This window comes from Drosophila kikkawai, chromosome X (genome assembly GCF_030179895.1).
Source record: "Drosophila kikkawai strain 14028-0561.14 chromosome X, DkikHiC1v2, whole genome shotgun sequence".
Taxonomy (NCBI): Eukaryota; Metazoa; Arthropoda; class Insecta; order Diptera; family Drosophilidae; genus Drosophila; species Drosophila kikkawai.
The window spans coordinates 9,244,176-9,263,882 of record NC_091733.1 but is presented as its reverse complement, the minus strand read 5'-3'; the positions used below and the strand labels follow the sequence as shown (position 1 = coordinate 9,263,882).

Genomic DNA, 19,707 nt, shown 5'->3' with positions numbered 1-19,707 from the left:
CGGTGACATCTGCTCGTTTTCCCTCACTCTCATGCTTTGTGGCAGAAAAGAAGCAAAAAAACTGCCTCTCTCGGCCAGAAGGATAAACAAATAGCAAATAAACCCATAGCACTAAGGTACAAACACAACAAGTAGCAGGTGTATCTAAATTCCACACTACCCCACATCACCTTTCCCGGTCGACCTCAACATTCAGCTGGGTTACCACTCAGAAGATGCTAGAACCAGTTGGAAATTATAGTGTCAAGTGGGTGAATTTTTTTGTTTATTTTATATAGAGTTTTTTTTATTATTTATTTATATAAAAGTACATTGGAGCTATTAAAAGCCTGCTTAAACTGCTGATGTTAGCTTCATTTCTTGTTATTGACTAATTTCATTTGGATCTTGGTCCTAAAATCAACTCCATTCGGATCTTATCATATCCGACGCCTTCTCTCCGATCATAAATGCCGCCGCATTGGTGTGAGCGGTAGGTGGCACTGGGATTATGCTGGTATCCACCACACGAAGCCTCCTCATGCCATGAACCTTTAGTTGATGATTAACCACGGCAGTGGGATCACTTTCCGGCCCCATGCGACAGGTGCCCACCTGGTGGTGCAGGGTATATGATAACGTTCGTATCGAGCATCGCCAGTAATCATCCGAGGCGAATTTGTGACCCTCACAGCCTGGCGTCGGTCTCTGGAGCAGTCTTGCCCCAATTTTCTGCATCGCCGGCATCTCCATGATCCGCAGACTGGCCTTGATGCCATCCAACAGATACTCTACATCCTCCTCGGCCGCAAAGTACTTGGGATCGATCTTGGGCCAGCCCAGCGAATTCCGATCCCTCAGCCAAAGGCGGCCCACAGACTCTGGATGGAACTGCATGACCAACAGCGTAAAATGATCCTGCCGAGCTTGGGCCAGTTCCCGATACATTCTGTCATAGATCTCTTCCTTGAAATTGGCTCCCAACTTGAGGCCGGTGCCCTCGTCACTAGCCAAGCTGCCGGCGACCATGATCAGCTCGATATCTGGCCAATCCTTGGGCAAACTAGAACGTGGCGTCTTGAGGAAGGCCAGTGCCTCCACTCCGCCGATGGAGCTCAGTCTGGTAGCGGGATTCCCGGCCAGCAGATAGGACAGTACCTCGGTGGGGGTGACCCTGGAGGTAAATGTCGTCTGACCCGTGGTATTAGTCACAAAGGTGGGTCCAAAATGACACATGTGATCGTACAGCCGGCGACCCACGGGCAGCTCCTTAACTATTGGCACCCCGATAGCTTTGAGGTTATCCTCTGGTCCGATTCCCGACAGGATCAACAGTTGTGGCGAGTTAAAGGCTCCTGCCGACAGGATAACCTCCTTGCGGGCTTTGAAGGTGTAGGGCTTGTTCTTGTAGTGAAACTCCACACCGTAGGCGGACTTGGTGGCGTCGTCGATGAGGATGCGGGTGACCCGGGCATAGGTGAAGATGTGCAGGTTAGAGCGCAGATCACGCACAGGCTTTATATAAGCCGAGTAGGCCGAGTGCCGTCGTCCATTGAGGGTCGTGGCCTGGACATAAGACACCCCGAACTGTGATTCACCATTGTAGTCGGTGCGCGGCAGTCCCGACTCCACAGAGGCCTCCACAAAGGCGTCCACTAGCTGAGACCGAAAGCGTACATACTCCACACTCAGCGGACCGCTGTGATTGTGATACGGTGAGTTCTCCAATCCCTGAAGCTGGGCATTCTCGCTACGCAGGAAATAGGGCAGGATTTCGTCATAACTCCAGCCGGGATTACCGGCTGCCGACCAGCCATCAAAGTCCCTCCGATTGCCACGATTATAGATCATATAGTTGATGGAACTGGTGCCACCCAGCACCTTTCCCCTGGGCAGGGCACACTCCTGATTGTTCATCCCCAAGCAGGAGAGTTTCTGGGGCACGGACTTGTAGCCCCAATTGGAGGATGTCTGTTGAAGATAACCAGCCAGCACCGGTGTCAAATGGGCTATATTCTCTACGCCACCGGCCTCTAACAAGGCCACCGTCCATTGGGGATTCTCCGAGAGACGGGCAGCCAAGGCACAGCCAGCGGCTCCGGCTCCAACCACCACGAAGTCATAGTTGGCCAGATCCCTAGGTACTGTAAGAAAAGTTCAGATATCACCTGTCTTAAATTATCTCTCTATTAAATTATTTGGATTGCTTACCATTGGGTCGGGTTGCCAGCTCTAGAAGATTGACCAGTCCCACCTGGTTAAGCTGGTCCAGCAGCAGCCGGTTGACATCTGCCCGGGATCCACCAAGAATTAAAAGCAATACAAGCGGCAGGAGCTGGTTCATTGAAATCTGGGACGCGGACTGCATCAGCACCTGCTAATGATGGGCAAATGAGAGACCCTCGGCTGGGGGAGTTGCTTTTAAGCCATGGCTTAGCTCCTGGACAGAACTGGACTGGAGACGGGATGACTCAGGTGGCGGGCCATAATGCCGCACACACACACACACACACACACACGACGCAGATACATTTGCACCTGGGCAGCGAGCTCCAAACACGGCAATGGGTCTTTTGTTGTTGCTTCTGCGGCTGTTAATCCACCGGCACCGCCACCGCCGCCGTCAAATGACTTTCAAAGCCACCATATAAACCACATACCCTGCAATTCTTCCAAAGGAGTTGTGGATTCGGTTTGGGAAAGGGGAATTAATATAAAAAAGAAGATATATAAATCGATATATTATAGAAAATATCGATAGGATCACGAAAAACACCTTAATATATCCAAAATAATACCTTTATCGATCTCATGTTCGATATACCAAACTTAAAAAATTAATTATAAAAAAAATAGTTTTTGTAATCTATTTAAAATCGATAAAATATCGAAAACTTATATCTGCATCTATACAATAAATCGAGATCATTCCCATTTTCTTGTTATTGATAACTCGAAAAATATATAATCAAAATAAAAAATAGAGTAATTTAGGATGGGAATATCACAGAGACCTCGAAATGCTCATAACGCACCCAATAATATAGTTTTATGAATGAATTGAAACGCCAGCTCCCGCGGTCCCAGGAAGAAATAAACCAATGAATGAAATTAAGCGCCGACACGGAAAATCGTAAAACTTAATATCCCACTGAAGACTAAAGAACCAAATGGACTGGCAAATACGAGAATGAAATGGGTCATTAAACAAGGCAAAGACCAAAGAGCGATTAAAAAAACAAATAACAAAAAAATAAAAACCTGAGGAAAATCAACAACAAGCTAACAACTAAAAGAAATACGAAACTAAGAACTTTAAACCGGTTGAAGAACTAAAAACAAATTCAGTTGAAATTATCACCAATTACACTCGAACAAATTGTTATAAAATCGCCCTAAAAAAGACTCTTTTCGGCCATAAGTTTAGAACTTTGCCCTCAAAAATGATCCAAAGACGAGTCGCCCTGGAAAGTTTTCCCTAAAATGAGAAAGTTAAATAAAGGTTAATTTTTTTACATTTAAAAATATATAAAAAACGTTTTGGGAAAAATAGAAAAATTAAAAAAAAAAACAGTATTTTTAATATTGTATTATTATTAGAAACTTTTTTTTAATTTTAGAAAATTTGTCTTAGTTGTAGGGAGATTTTTCCAACATAGACAAATATTTTTAAGAGTGTAGCATTTAACCAAACTAAAACAAAAATTGTGAAAATGGGAGCAGATAAGCGGTGCCCAAAATCATTCGTTTTTATTTCAAATTATACTCACTATAACTTATATATATATAGAGACAAGTTTGAAAAAGTTATAAAAACTTTTGATAAATATTATCTCCTTTAGAAAAACCGAAATTGAAAGAAGGGTAATACTCCTGAAATACAAGAAATACATTCATTATTAATGACCTCCTTTTAATGGAAACAAAATACCAATTAGCCAATCAGATTATCAGATTTTTATCTTGTTAAATACCTTTAATTAATTTGTAAATGTCGTAGCTACAGGGTATCCAGCCAATGCTAAGCCCACATTTCCTGATTTGTCCAAATGTGAAGGGAGAATGACAAGATTCTCACTTTTTGTTAAGTGTTTCGGACGCCATTTGTGCGAGTTCGTTTAACTTTGGCGCGTGCTCCGCGTCCACTGGGTCTGGAATCCCATTGGGAGTGCACTCGAATTTCGATTTGTATACGTATTACGTATACCTGTACCGTATATAAATAAATAAATATATAAAACATGAGATCGTCGCACACTCCCAGCGCTCTATTAATTTTTGAGTGTCAAGCTGCCCGGGGAGGCATTGAACTTGATCCAAGGAGGAAACCCGTTTGCACTGCCTCAGATTTTTAAACGGATCGGTGGTTCGGTGTAAAGTTATTAAGCTAGGTCATGACGTGATCTGGATGGAATTGACCCGAACTGTTCTCGAGACCTCCTAAGCTCCTACACTCTCAGAAATGGCGGATAAATATTTTTAAATTCAAAATATAACAAGCAAACTTCAGAATGCCAAAAATACGGTATGAAGTTTCTTTTTGGTGGGAAATTAGGAATTTAAATGAGCGGTTTAATTATAACAAGAAAATGGGATAATCTGGTATTTTTATAAAGAGAAAGAAAAAACTGGTTGGGAATTATAAGCAGATGTGAATTCAAAAACAAGGATCTTTTATGTTAAACTCTTCAACTGTCCTTATAATTCTCAAGTTTTTCTTTTGTCTTATATAATTCCTCTTATGATTCCCAAACGCTTATTTGGTGAATGAAAATATACCTCATTTATCTTATATAAACTCAAGAAATAGCCCTTCAACGGATTTTATAATGATATTTATTAAAATTCAATTGATTTCAAAATATCTTTAAAAATTATATGATATTCCTCTAAAAAAAAGTTTTTAAATCTATTTTCGCTATTTCTCTCTCACAAACACAAAGTTATATATATGAATATTTATTTTATTAAATTTATAAGCCTAGAAAAAAAAGAATAAAGACTTAATTAACACAAAAACTAAATATATATTATATGCTGGCTTTTAAAAAAATACTTGCGAACCAGTTCTAGAGTGGCGCTAGCTTCTCTCAAGTGTTCCAGTGTACCCATTCGCTTGGCCCCAACTTTCGTTTCGCATTTTATTGACCCATTTACATGAATCATTTGAGTAATCGACATCCAAGATGATCTCTGGTGAAGAATCAGCTCCATTCGGACCGGATCATGTCCGCTGCCTTCTCCCCGATCATAATTGCCGCCGCATTGGTGTGCCCGGTCGATGGTCGTGGGATTATGCTGATGTCCACCACACGAAGCCTTCTCATGCCATGGACCTTGAGCTGATGATTTACCACGGTGGTGGGATCACTCTCCGGCCCCATGCGACAGGTGGCCACCTGATGGTGCAGCGTATATGACATGGTTCTAATGGAGCATCGCCAGTAATCATCTGAGGCGAACTTGTGACCCTCACAGCCCGGCACTGGCTTGTCCAGCAGCCTGGTGCCAATGGCCTGCATTGCCGGCATTTTTGAGATCCTCAATGCCTCCTTGATGCCATCCAGCAAGTGCTCAATGTCCGCCGGCACCGAGAAGTATTTGGGATCAATACGTGGCCACTCCAGGGGATTGCGATTATGCAGCCAAAGGCGGCCCACGGAGGCGGGATTAAAGTCCATGATCAGGAAGCTAAAGTGATCCTGTTGCTGAAGCGCCAACTCCTTGTACATCTTCTCATAGATCTCGGCCTTGAAGTTGGCTCCCTGAGTGAGGGCAGTGCCCTCGTCACTGGCCAAACTGCCGCCCACTTGGATTAGCTCGATGTCGGGCAAGCCTTTGGCCGTCTTGGCCGAGGGAACCTTAATAAAGGTGAGTGTTTCCACGCCGCCAATGCTCGAGAGGAATGTATCGGATCTGCCCAGCAGGAAGTCGGTGACCACTGGTGGTCCTATGCTGGCGCTAAAAAGGGTTTGGCCCGTGGTATTCGTCACAAAGGTGGGTCCAAAGTGGCACATGTGATCGTACATCCGGCGACCCACTGGCAGAGCCTTAACTATGGGAATTCCGATGGCCTTGAGGTTATCCTCTGGCCCAATTCCCGACAGCATCAGCAGTTGGGGGGAATTGAAGGCTCCGGCCGAGAGGATCACCTCCTTGCGGGCCTTCACACGATAGGCTCGACCCTGGTGGGTGAACTCCACGCCATAGGCGGTCTTGGTGGCGTTGTCAATGAGGACACGGGTTACCCGAGCCAAGGTCACGATGTGCAGATTCTTTCGACTCGCCCGGATGGGTTGTATGTAGGCACGGAAGGCACTATGCCGCCTGCCCTTCTGGGTGGTGGCCTGGACATAGTTGACGCCCAGCTGCGTCTCACCGTTGTAGTCCACCCGCGAATGCCCCGCCTCCTGGGCAGCCCTGATATAGGAATGGGCAATTTGTGTTCTATGCCGCACATCCTCCACACTCAGTGGTCCACTGTGGTTATGATACGGCGAATGCTCCAAGCCCCTGAGCTGGGCATTCTCGGCGCGCAGGAAGTAGGGAAGGACCTCGTCGTAGCTCCATCCAGGATTACCAGCTGCTGCCCAGCCATCGTATTCCCGCCGATTGCCACGATTGTAGATCATATAATTGATGGAACTGGTGCCGCCAAGGACCTTGCCCTTGGGCAAGGCACACTTCTTCTCTTGCATTCCCCAGCAGGCGTTACGCTGCGGCGTCGAACGGTAATTCCAATTGGAGGCGGTGCTCTGGAGATGTGCTGCCAGCACAGGCACCTGGTGGATCCAGTTCTCCACACCGCCGGCCTCAATGAGCAGCACACTCCACTTGGGGTTCTCCGAGAGACGGGAGGCCAGAGTGCAGCCCGCGGAGCCAGCTCCAGCCACTATGAAATCATAGTGCGATAAGGGTGCTGCCAAAAAAGAATAGAAAATATAATTTGATACTTGGAAAAGCATTTAAAAGTCGCCTCACCATCGCTATACAAGGGTAGATTGACGATATTCCCTAAACCAAGTCGTCTTAATGCATCCAGATTTTGTTTATTGGAGCTGTCCAGTCGAATCCCAGTGATGGCCGGGACAAGCAGGATCAGAAACAGTAGCCGGAAGAGCAGTAACACCTTCTCCATGGTTGCGATATGGCCGGTAACTGAACTCTGCGGCATCGCAGCTTCACACAAAGTTGGATCTCTGGACAGGGCCAACGATGCCGGTGGACAGTGGTGCAGGTGGTGTTGATATAACCAGGCAATTAGGTCTTATAAAAAAGACAACTGATGATGCAATACAAAGATATAACGAGATGTACTATGACTTGTCAAGAGAAAAAATCCATATGATATATCAACAAAAATATTGTGCTTAATTTTATATCGAAAGTGTGAAAGCTTTATTTTTAAAAAATTTTAAATATTAAAGAAATAACACATTGTAGTATTGGAAAAATATGTAAAAGCTTTGAACCTTTTTTATTTTTCTCTTTTTACGATTATATTGGTCCGGTTATACTGGTTTTGGTTATATTGGTTATAAAATCGATTAATAATGGATCTACTTTAAAGCCAATTATCAAGAATAATTTCAATATTTTCTGCAATTCCTAATTCAAGGTGAAAAAATATGAAAAGTCAAGATATAGCAAGTAAATTTCTTCTTAAAAATATAAAAAATATAAATACGATTAGCCAAAATTATTACCATTTGGGGTGAATAATGATTTTCTACAAACTTAATAGAATAATAATTTAAAAAATATTTTATGGAAACTACAAGAAAAATATAAAAAAAAAATTTTTTTTTTCTGATAGTTTTAAAATATTTTCCTGTTTAGTTTGTAGTTTTTTGTTTTAAAAAATATTTTTCTTTAGTTTTTTATAAATTATTCAGACCAAAGGGTAATTAAATTTTAATTTTTTAATACATTTCGTGACACTGTGGATCATCTTAATGCCGGTTTGGTTCTCCCTGGCTGATCTTTCTTCCTATCCCTTTCTTTCTCTTTTCCCTCTTTCTCTTCTTTCTCTGCCTTTCTCTGTACACTAAAAAAAAAAATAAAAATGGAAAATATATGAAATGATTTTTCTTAATCCCAGACTTATGTTTCTGCTTTTAAATTAAATTAAAATCTCTAGGATTGATTTTCTTGATTAATTTTTAACTCTTACCTATTGATTTTTCCAAGTAAAAAATAATATAAGGATTATATACTTAACCTTTTCGCTCCGTGTACTTGTCTTGAAACCAATGAGGCTGCGATTGCCTCAGAATTTTTATTGCCCCTTGCTAATTTTTCAGCTTTCTGCTTGTTCTGTGTCTATCTCCCTCTCGCTTTCCTGCTCCCTGAAATCTTCCGTCTCTTTTTACAAGTATTCTGGCCCCATCTCTCTCTGTTTCCCTGTCCCTGTCTTGGCTTTTGCATCTAAATCCGAGCTTGGTTCAATGGCACTTGGATGGTTGGGCTTGTTTATTTTTATATTTTTTTTTTCTGGTGAATCTGAATCTTTGGAGATTGAAGACTGAAGCATTAGAATCGGGCACTTGAGGGTTAATATATACCAAGAGCAACCCCATAGTGACCAAAGTAAAGTAAAGTAAAAAAAAAAAACGGCGAGAACAAAACCAAAGCGGATTAAACGACTTTGCGTCCAGCCAAAAAAAAAAGTGACATGAGATGAGAAAATTAAGAAAGGATATAAAAAAAAGGGGGTGGCCGCCCATTATTGCAACGGAATCAACCCCCCAAAAGCATATGGATGCAGTTCGCAGTATTTCCCTTACAAATCCCGCAGCAACCGAATAAATGAGACTCATCCGAAGGATGGGTCATGTTTTGGTCATGGCAATTGCATTCACAATTTGTTTCCTTTTGTGTTTGTTTGCCTTTTTTTTAGCAACTGAAATCCGCCCTCTAAATTCATGAATATTTCAATTTGTGTTAATGAAAAGTCTGGCGAAAAGCAACCATGGTAACTTTGCATATTCTGAAAAATAAAAGGGAAATGGGCAAGGATATGCGGTTTTTATATGAGTTTTGCTTGAAAAATGGCCATGTTGTGTATTAATTCAAAGGGACAAAGTGTAGTCTTAATAATTCATCTGTAGAAAATTAACAATAAATATTAATAGGAGTTATTAAACCTTAATTGCTATTCATTGGTGAGATTTTTAAAAATAGGAACAGTTAAATATGAAATTTTGTTAAATATATAATTTTTACAATTTGATTTATCGAAATTTTAACTAAACGAAAATATTGAATTTATGTTACATATATGGCAAAATATTTACTTTCAAAATTGTGATTTATTTTGTATTTGAAACTTTTTTTGACTGAGTTATATTGTTCAAAAAATTTATCAGATAAAAATATCGATAAATATCGATTTAAAGAATTCAAATATTTTCGGTCTTCTTAAAGGGTATTATGATTATATTTAGTAAAGGGGTTATTTCCGACCCTATAAATCATATATGTATATACTTAGTCGGCATCAACAGGCGAATCTGTTCAGCCATCACCGGAAGAATTAAACATTTTTTTTTTTTTTTTTTTTTTTTTTTTCTTTCTCTCAAAATATTAGATTTATAAATTTTTCAAAAATTCACAAAAATCTGAATTTTTGTAAGTTTTGAATTTAATATGCAGATTTGTTATGCTAGAAAAAACTAGCAAAAGGTATACAAACTTTGGCTTGCTCAAGTTAGCTTCCTTTCTTGCTTAAATATATTTATATATATCAATATATAGAATCTCCCAAGAATGCCGGCTTATAAACCGGTTGAATGTATCTCTCTCGGAGCCTCAAGTCAAGCTTAAAGCTTTTCATTCTGAATGGAAGCGGATTTGGTCTATAGCCTACCCTTGGGCTGAGCCTCAGACACAATTTCAGCCTCTTCTACTCGGCAGTTATTCTCAATTTTTCGACTGATTTATACTCAATCTATATACATAAATAATTCTAAGGTCAAATCGATGCAAATCGAAGCAACTTGAATTCAAACACCAACAGAAACTTGGGACAACATCAGCTAAATATTCACACCGCCTTTTGATAGTTAATAAAAAGACAAAAAAACGAGAGTAAGCCAAAAAATCATTTCCGCAACAATAAAAAAAATAGCCGAAAGAAGCAAAAGACAGACAAGAGTCGAAACAAAGGCGTCTAATAAATCAAAACAAAGCGAAAGAAACAAAAAATAATGTTCAAACAAGCGGTCAACTTCATGGATTTCACGGATTTTTTGATTATGATGCCACAAATTGATTAGCATGAAAATTGCTAGAGCTGAAAAAGTCGATGAAATTCAATGTCAATGTCATGTTGATTGGATAGTACAAATTAACTTTACTCCAAGTTTTAGAGTTAACAGAGTTTAAAATTAATTGTCAAGGTATGAATTTATATATATGAAAACTAAGAAAAAAAAACCTTTTTTAATAAAAGTGGAATTTATAAATAATTTTAAATGTTAAAAAAAATTAACGTTTATAATATTATTTTTTTATGTAATTTTTTTTTATATAATTATTTTTTATATAATTATTTGTTACATTATTATTTTTTATATAATTATTTTTTATATAATTATTTTTTATATAATTATTTTTTATATATATATGTTTTTTAATATACTTATTTTTATATAATTTTTTTTATATAATTTTTCTTATATAATTTTTGTTATATATTTTTAAAAAATATTTTTTTTATATATATAAATTTTTTTTTTATATCATGCAAAAATGAATACAAAAATAAACAAAAATGAGGGTAAAAAATTAAAGAAAAAAAATCAGTAAAAGAAATTAAAAAAAAAATTAAAAATTGAAAAAAAAAATTAAGATAATATGTAATAAAAAAACCTTAAATAAAAGAAATATTTCATTATAAATATTACAATTAAGAAAACTTTTTCAGAAATCATAAAAAAACTATCTACAAATAATTTCATAATTAACAATTTAAATAAATACCAACAATTATATGTTAAAATATCTATGCTTTTTCCACTTTCTCGTTTTAATTTCTGACTTAAATATAAATAACAAATGCATTTGGAAAACCCAAAGAGAACCTCCCATATAGAAAACAATTTGATGTACAATTTATATACAAAACTTATTGCGATTTATTATTACATATATATATAGGCTTACGTCTCTAGACTTAATGTAGAATCAGTTCAGGCAAGAGAGAATTAATATAAACAATTACACAAAAAAAAGACCAACAATTTGCGAATGCTGAGCACAGCAGCCTTAACCTAGCAACGTGGGCCCCATATTTATGCGATTCATTTTAGGGGCCCACACCTGACTTTGGACTGAGAGGGATTTATGTATTCGTACTCTATTGTATGAAACCGTGATCCTGCTTGATCATATCCGCCGCCTTCTCGGCAATCATAAACACTGGCCCATTGGGATGACCGGACATAATCTCCGGCATGATGCTGGCATCGGCCACTCGAAGATTCTTAATGCCATGGACCCTCAAACGGGCATCGACCACTGCCGCCCGATCCGATTTGGGTCCCATTTTGGCCGTACCCGAGTAGTGGTAAATGGTGAAGGTGAAGTGACGGACATAGCAGGCCCAGTAGGCCCAACTCTTGTAGGGATGCTGCTTGCAGGTGGGGATCTTGCGTTCCCACAGCTTGGCATTGATGGCCTCCATGCCGCGCTGATTCATCAAACTGATGGCCTTCAGGAGTCCGCGGACAGAGATGTCCACATCATAGGGATGGGCAAAGTAATTGGCATGAATCAAGGGATACTTGAACGGATCGCTGCTTTTCAACATGATGCGACCGCGACTCTTGGGCCTCAGGATCATGGGGAAGATCATAAAAGCATTGAGTGACTTATCCTCGATTTCAGCAAACAGCGAATCGTAGATGGACTTCTTTAGGCCAAAGGCACGCGATATAGCCGGATTGGAGGACATGGATCCACCCACCAAAAATAGCTCAATGTCCGGCCAACCGTCCTCGTCGCGTTCGTGATCCAAATCCCAGAAGGCAATGGCCTCACAGCCGCCAGGTGAACCATAGGGACCCTCCATCCTATTAAATCTGTTGATCAAAGTGGGATCCGCGAAATCTTCAAACTTCAAAGACGTAGCATTCGTGGTAAAGGTAACAGCCGGTGCCGTATGATCCTGCAGATTATAGCCAACGGCCAGGTCAGCTATGGGCTTAATGCCCACCTCCCGGAGATGCTTCGCTGGACCCACCCCAGACAGCATCAGCAGCTGTGGGGTATTGATAGCTCCTGCCGACACAATAACCTCCCTTCTTGCCAAGATCTTCTGCATGCGTCCATCGGTTTGAACCATAATACCATAGGCAGTCTTGGTTTGAGGATCAATCAGGACCTTGGTGACCAGAGCATGTTTCTTAACATGCAAATTACTGCGTTTGCCCTTCAGGGGATACAGATAGGCGCGATTGGAGCTCCATCTGGTTGAGTTTCTGGTGGTGGTATGCAGGAAGGCCACTCCATTCTGTATCCTTCCATTATAGTCCCTATACTTCAGACCATCCTGCTGGGCGGCATCCACAAAGGCCTCAGCGATCTTGGAACGCCAGTTCACATAGCTAACCTTAACGGGACCATTGCGACCCACATAATCCTCTTCGGCATCGGGTACACTGCTTCCTTCGTATTTCTTGAAGTAAGGCAAAACATCCTTGAAGCTCCAGCCGGGGTTACCCAGCTCCTCCCAGCGATCGTAATCCCTGCGATTGCCGCGTGTGTACATCATGTAATTGAGCACAGAACTGCCGCCAACTACCTTGCCTCGTGGCCAGTTGCAGCGGTTATTGTTCATCGCCAAACAGGCATGATCCGAGGGCTGTGTCCGATACTTCCAGTTCATTTCGCCCAGTTGCAGGAAATGCGCCACTATGGGTACATCCATGACCAGACGCTCGGGTCCGCCGGCCTCCAGGAGTAGAACGCGCCACTGGGGATTTTCGGAGAGGCGGGCGGCGAGAGCACAGCCCGCCGTGCCGGCACCCACAACAATAAAGTCATACTCCGCGTCCAGCACCAGATTGTTGTCATAGTTCTCCAGCTCGAGATCCGCCTGACCGCGACGCAGGAAGTTGATGGTCTCAAACAGGACATTGTTCTCCTGGGCCAAGCTAGCGCAGGCCCAAAAGACTAAACACAGAGCCGCAATTAATACGGATTTTCGACGACTGGCCATCACTTCACTTCAGATTCACCAGAAAAAAAATAATAAATGTATATATTGTTACTCGATCGATTCGAGGTTCTAGGACGCGAACGCGTGCGTGTTGCCCAATCGGTTTCGGAACTAGAAATGCTGACAAATGCGGTGGCCAAGTTCAATTTAATATTAAATTCGGCGCCGATCGGCGACGGGCCAGCTTCGTTTTCGGTCGGCATTCGGCTCCAAGAGATCGCAAGATCGCAGCGATCAACGCTCGCCAAGAATCTTCAAATCCCCTCGAGACTCAGCATGACTGTGGACACGTTCGCAGTCCAAAAGCCGAGAGACAGAGAGACCACCGAGAGGGAGACAAAGACCAACCACCAAGTAGAGTTAAAAAAAAAAGAAAAACAAAAATGAAACTGAAACTGAAAGCTCTGCTATTTTGACATTGACTTGAGCCGATCGCTCCAATCGCTGGTTATATGTCTTGGCAACCTGCAGATCACAGATCGCAGATCGCAGATGCGGAAGCAACCGATGGACAATTAAAGGGCTTTCCCATGGCTAGAAATAAACCAATATAACTAGACCGAGATCATCCTCAAATATAAGAATCTTTGTTTATAGTCTGCGGTTTGCCACAAGAATTTTTTGTCTTTTTGGGTAGGGGTCCCTCACTGAAACCAGTTGTAATCATAAAAATTAAAATATTTGCAAAACCAGCTGCCGTCTAATCGCTTTATTATGCTTATTATATCTGGGATTTGCCAAGAATTGGCTGGCATTTTTACTAAATAATATGCAAACTTACATAATTCATAAGTTTTCTCTAAGCATCAATTATAATATTCAAGTATGCTATATTGCGATAAATATATCGATATTTCCACTTGGATATGTATGTATATATTTCGGCTTGAATCAATATAACGTTTGATATATCGAACTTTGCCAAGAAGAGCATAAACAAAGTTTATGTTTGGAAATAAATATAAAGAGGTTCTTAAAAGAGTTGTTTTTAATAAGTTTTCCGTATATTTTTTAATTTCGATAACGGTTAAAGTATAAAGATTGATAAATCGAACATAGATTTTTTCGATTTTAACCGTTATCGAAATAAAAAAAAAAGTATGTATCATTAATAATCTAATAATTTTTTTGTATTTTTTACTATATTTTTATCATTTTCGATATATAAACACAGTAACGATATTTTCGATAGAATATTTATGTTTATTTATCGCTATATCGAACATAATACTTGTAGATTTTGTAGATTTTTTTGTCAGTTTTAATTTATGAAAACTAGCGACATTATCTATTTGAAATAAAGTGCTAATTTTCTGACCAATTTCAATATTACCTTTCAATATGTTTACATCCAAAAATCACTTTAAAAATGTTAATAAATTTTTTTCGTATAAAATAATGTTTTCCACATAAAAACAACTTGAAAACTTTAACAAGCGTATTACTTTCTTATTTTGAAATTCAATTAATGATCAATAATAACTAAATAAGGTATAACACTTAAGTTGAAGCCCATCAATAATTTATTTAATATAATTCCCTGACAATCTGTTGACAGCTTCCGTTATTCGGTTAATTTAATAATTTAATTTAATAAGAAAAAAAATCAAAAACAATTTCTTAAGATAACTCCTAGTTTTGCACGTAGTTGTAATCCTCCTTGATCATATCGGCTGCCTTCTCCGCTATCACATAGACGGGTCCATTGGGATGACCCGAGACCAGATAGGGCATAATGCTGGCATCCACCACGCGAAGATTCCCGATGCCATGGACCCTCAGACGGGCATCCACCACAGCCGAGGGATCTGTTCGTGGTCCCATCTTGGCCGTGCCGGAATAGTGATAGATGGTGAAGGTGAAGTGACGAGCATAGCAGGCCCAATATTCACTGCTCCGCCACTTGTGCTGTTCGCATCCTGGCAGACGCTTCTCCAGCAGCCTAGCCCCAATCTTCCGGAAGGCAGGCTTCTCCAGTAGCCGCACAGCCTGTTCAATTCCACGAACCGTGATATTGAGATCATAGGGATGCGCAAAGTAATTGGCATAGATCCGGGGATGCTCGGTGGGATCGCGACTCCTTAGCTTGATGCGACCGCGACTCTTGGCCCGCAGGATCATGGGAAAGATGAGAAAACCATTGGCACTCTGACGTTCCAGCTCTCCGAACATATTCTCGTAGATATCCTCCTTGATGCCCAAAGCCAGTCGCAGGGCCATATTTGTCTGCAGGCCGCCGCCCACCACAAAGATCTCCATATCGGCCCAGCCATCGGGATTTGTGGGATCATCAAGGGCATAAAAAGAGATGGCCTCGACGCCACCAGGTATTCGTAGTACTCCGCGACCTTGCAGAAACTCTGCAATTACCTCGATCCGGAACATCTCCTGGACCTGCAGCGAACTTACATCGCACAGGGCACTCACTGCCGGTGCTATGTGATCCTGAAGGTTATAGCCCACGGCCAGATCGGCCAGTGGCTTGATACCCATCTCCCTGAGATGCTTGGCCGGACCCACGCCGGATAGCATCAGCAGTTGCGGTGTATTGATGGCTCCCGCCGATAGAATCACCTCCTTTCTGGCCAATATCTTTAGGTTCTTGCCATTCACACGCACCATAATCCCATAGGCCATCTTGGTCTTGGGATCAATTAGAATCTTGGTGACCAAGGCGTTCTTTTTCACATGCAAATTGTTGCGTCTTCCCTTTATGGGATACAAATAGGCCCGATTGGAGCTCCACCGCGTCTCATTGTAGATATTTGCCTGGAGGTAGGACACTTTCAATTGTTTGGCTCCATTGTAATCACCGCGCGGCAGTCCGGCATCTTGGGAGGCGGCCACAAAGGCATCGGCTATGCGAGTCTTTGTCGCCGAGTAACTGATCTTCACCGGCCCCTTGCGACCCACATAATCCTCCTCGGCATCGGGTATAGTGCTGCCTTCGACCTTTTTGAAATATGGCAGGAGTTCCTCAAAGCTCCAGCCGGGATTACCAAGACTAGCCCAGCGATCATAGTCCCTTCTATTGCCACGGGTGAACATCATGTAGTTCAAGGTGCTACTCCCGCCCATCACCTTGCCGCGCGGCCAGTTGCATCTGTGATTGTTCATGGCCAGGCAGTAGTTCTTTGATGGCTCCGTGTGGTACTTCCAGTTGACATCGCCCAGTTGGAGGAGATGAGCCACAATGGGTATATCCATGACATAGTTTTCGGGTCCGCCGGCCTCCAGGAGGAGCACACGCCACCGGGGATTCTCGGAGAGGCGGGCTGCCAAAGCACAGCCCGCCGTGCCGGCACCCACCACTATGAAATCGTACTTGGAGGCCATGGCCTGGCCCTCATCGAAATTCTCCAAATCCATTTGGGCCTGGCCGCGTCGCAGAATCTCAAGGGTGTCGAACAGTGAGTTTCCCAGGTAGCTTTGCCCCGACGCCAGCGTCGCCACTGCCACTGCCAATCCCAGGCAGAAAAGGATCAGGAGCCTGGATGGTGGCGACCCTGCTGCAGTGCCGGCAATCCAAGTCCAAGTCATTGTAGCGTCATGATTGTGGTGCAGCCGGACGCACTCAACTATCGCGATCGACTGACCGCCGAGCTGAGAGGCTAAGTCGAGGGAAACTGCCTTTAAAAACTGCATCTAAAACTGCGCCATGTGGGGCCCTGCACTGTTGACAATTACCAAATGATCGTGGTCCAAACTACACAGGAAAAAAACCTTAAAAAAAAGCCACAAAACAAACCCATATTTCCAGTTGAAGTCCAATATTTTTTAATATTTGTTTTTTTTACATTTTATTAAAAATGTATATGTAGGCGATAATTAAAAATTAATTATTTTTAACGTAGACTTTGCCTGGAATTTAAAGTACTATATTATCATGTCAAGCCGCCGCTAATAACTTTTTTTAGTTTAAATTTTCTATTTTTCTCAAATTTAAAACATAGCTTTCTGTTTATTAGGGCTTGTTTTGGTTTTTTCTTAATTCAAAGGTGACATTGTTTTGCTATTACATTTTGCTTAACCATGGCGAATTTGCCCTAAAATTTTTTGCGAAGAAATTGCACACGTTTGCACGTATAATTCCCAACTGGTTCTAACATTCCCCAAATGAAGTGACTTTATTTTAAGTCGAAGCTCTCGAAAGCCCTCAATTACTACCCAATAATTAATTAATACATAAAAAAATTTATTAATATATTTATTTTAATTATTAATAACAAATCAGAATTATAGATTTGTTTTCTTAGTGCACCAGTTGACTTTATTTCGTGGCTAACCGGTAGCTATCTTTTGTGTAATTTTTTACAATGCAATCGAACCAAGTTTATAAGCATTCAGCAATGCCAGGAATTAAATTCATTTAAGAATGTGCAAATGACAGCTTCCATCGCGTCATGTATGGTAATTTTCAATTTAAATTATGGGTTGAATACAGAACAATTGCTTAATAATCAATAGGTTTGTGTTAGGCAAATCACAAAACAAAAATCAAATGATATTCCAATAGATGCAGATTCGAAAGTACATTAAAATGATTAAAATATATGTGTATGTAATATCCGTTAATTAATTCATCTGTTTCAATGTTCATTCGCCACGATCGCCACTCTCGTAACTAGTGAATGGAGTTGTAATGTTTGTTTCTATTTTTGTATTCTCTTATTTTTCCATTTGCCGGCTACATTGTTTACTGAATAATTTAATAATTATTTCCGCTTGCATGTGAATTCGTGAGCTTAGAATGGGACAGTCTTTATGTATATATACAAATATATTTGGAAAAATTGCCAAGATCCCAAGCAGCCGACCGCAACCGTTTGACATACTGACTGAAAAACAAAATGTAAATAAATTAAGAAGCAGCTTAATGTGTTTTTGATGTGCTCTCCGCCCCTCAATGACATCGTTCCAGCAAGAAAAAAATGTATAAATATATGTATATGTACTTAATTTGAGATATATAAATATATATGGCTGTACCCAGGACGATTCCAGGGGGAGTATTTCATGCCGGATCGAAGGAGGAATACCAATGAGCCAGGCCCATAACGATAAGAACCTTTTGTAGCAGGGCTCCAAGGACGGCCAGCATCTGGCTGGCTCTCTTGGCGGCACTAAAGAACCGATGACATTCAGGTCCACGAATACTTTAGAGTCAAGGCTGCCGAGAGGGTCTGCGGCTTCCAATTTCGCAATTTGTCGGCGATTCGCGATACGCGCGGGCTTCAGTTCGTTGAGCTCCCATTCGCGGATGCACAGAGAGAAAAATACGAGAAATATAGGTTGAGAATATTAAAAAAAAAAATGTAATTAGGGTATTGGAAAATATCGATATATTAATATTGTATCGATATTTTAAAACTGATATGTGTATAGTTATCGATATTTAATCATTGAGAAGAGATATTTTAATTATTACGAAATATTAATATATATTATATATTATTTCCATATTTTTCCGATAATCAATATATATCAATGTAAATTTCGATATTTGAAATTATAACTCTTCGATATTTTTATATTGATTCGATAATATTGATATTTTAACATTGATTGCAATATTCTTCGATACATAAAATGTTGTTATATTAACTTTAAAGATGCTTTTTGATGTTTTGTTGATGTTTACCTAATCCTAACTCTCCACTTAATGCCGCTTTTTCGTTCTGTGTAGTGGCTAACGGCAATTAATGCATCGAGTCTTACTATCGATTGGTATTGTGCTGGCTCGTTGTCGCTATTTTTCTGTTCGCATAAAGTCAAGAATTTAAGCAAACTCGTTGTCTTTGACCGACTTTTTATAGTTGGCAACGTCTGATTTTGGCCAAGTTGCTCTTTTGCACTGAACTCAAATTTTTTTTTTTTTTTTTATATATTTTTTCTTTGCGGGCCTCGACCATGCCATGTCTTTATAGCGATTTTGACACTCGATTTTTGACATTCGACGCGGTTCGATGGCCCGCAAAGGATGAGGGGGCCTCGTTTGTAATTAAAAATTGGAAGCTATTTCCCAATCCCTCGACACAAGCCGAGAATGATGGTTCTTAACAAAAACGAGTCTCCTAAGCCAAGCCATTAATTGCATTGCGTTCGATCAGCATGACAAAGCAATTCGTTAAGCTCTACAACAACATTTGCATAGACAGTGTCTTGGGTAAAACAGCTCTGATTTCGTATTTCTTCTTTCCTGATTAATGCCAAAAACCAGTTGTTACCAAAATTACTAGTAAATATTTGCCAAAACTTGAGAGACTCCCTGAGATGCTATAACTTTTATTACAGAATTTCAAGGCTGCGAAAGAACAATAAACTAGACAGATTAGACTCTCTTTAAGCTTAGAATTATAAATTAGAGAGTAAGGTTTTTAACTTTTTTTTTAAATTATAAATTAGGGAAATTTTTAGGGGTTTCTTTTATATTTTTCTTAAATTTAGGACGTTTTTTTCTGACTGTTAAGGTTCGTTTAGGTTCTTTCTTAATTCAAAGGCAAATA

General features: G+C 40.5%; 5 protein-coding genes across 9 annotated transcripts in view; 1 reads left to right on the top strand and 4 right to left on the bottom strand.

Moving 5' to 3' along the window:
• The window catches only part of Flo2 (flotillin-2), a 115,697-nt gene that overhangs the window by 5,244 nt on the left and 90,746 nt on the right, over window positions 1–19,707 (top strand). The gene's annotated exons all lie outside the window — the stretch shown is intronic.
• LOC108079188 (glucose dehydrogenase [FAD, quinone]) lies at window positions 258–2,430 on the bottom strand. The gene is made up of 2 exons (XM_017173445.2): window positions 2,191–2,430; window positions 258–2,123 (listed from the first exon to the last, which is right to left on the bottom strand). Exons 1-2 carry the CDS (start codon window positions 2,345–2,347, stop codon window positions 400–402), a joined length of 1,881 nt encoding a protein of 626 aa, XP_017028934.1. The 5' UTR covers window positions 2,348–2,430; the 3' UTR covers window positions 258–399.
• On the bottom strand, window positions 5,184–7,117 carry LOC108079189 (glucose dehydrogenase [FAD, quinone]). The gene is made up of 2 exons (XM_017173446.2): window positions 6,961–7,117; window positions 5,184–6,898 (listed from the first exon to the last, which is right to left on the bottom strand). Exons 1-2 carry the CDS (start codon window positions 7,115–7,117, stop codon window positions 5,184–5,186), a joined length of 1,872 nt encoding a protein of 623 aa, XP_017028935.1.
• On the bottom strand, window positions 11,144–13,290 carry LOC108079134 (glucose dehydrogenase [FAD, quinone]). Its single transcript, XM_017173382.2, has one exon. The coding sequence runs from the start codon at window positions 13,199–13,201 to the stop codon at window positions 11,339–11,341; it is 1,863 nt and encodes a 620-aa protein (XP_017028871.1). The 5' UTR covers window positions 13,202–13,290; the 3' UTR covers window positions 11,144–11,338.
• On the bottom strand, window positions 14,707–16,780 carry LOC108079183 (glucose dehydrogenase [FAD, quinone]). Its single transcript, XM_017173435.2, has one exon. It carries the CDS (start codon window positions 16,739–16,741, stop codon window positions 14,834–14,836), a length of 1,908 nt encoding a protein of 635 aa, XP_017028924.1. The 5' UTR covers window positions 16,742–16,780; the 3' UTR covers window positions 14,707–14,833.

Bases quoted from the DNA above. Each gene is read 5' to 3' on its own strand.
- LOC108079189 (XM_017173446.2), bottom strand. From the start codon at position 7,117: ATGGAGAAGGTGTTACTGCTCTTCCGGCTACTGTTTCTGATCCTGCTT. The intron at 6,899-6,960 runs GTGAGGCGACTT...CTTTTTTGGCAG, and splicing joins TCTACCCTTGTATAGCGATG to CACCCTTATCGCACTATGAT.
- LOC108079188 (XM_017173445.2), bottom strand. From the start codon at position 2,347: ATGCAGTCCGCGTCCCAGATTTCAATGAACCAGCTCCTGCCGCTTGTA. The intron at 2,124-2,190 runs GTAAGCAATCCA...CTTTTCTTACAG, and splicing joins GCTGGCAACCCGACCCAATG to TACCTAGGGATCTGGCCAAC.
- LOC108079134 (XM_017173382.2), bottom strand. From the start codon at position 13,201: ATGGCCAGTCGTCGAAAATCCGTATTAATTGCGGCTCTGTGTTTAGTC.
- LOC108079183 (XM_017173435.2), bottom strand. From the start codon at position 16,741: ATGACTTGGACTTGGATTGCCGGCACTGCAGCAGGGTCGCCACCATCC.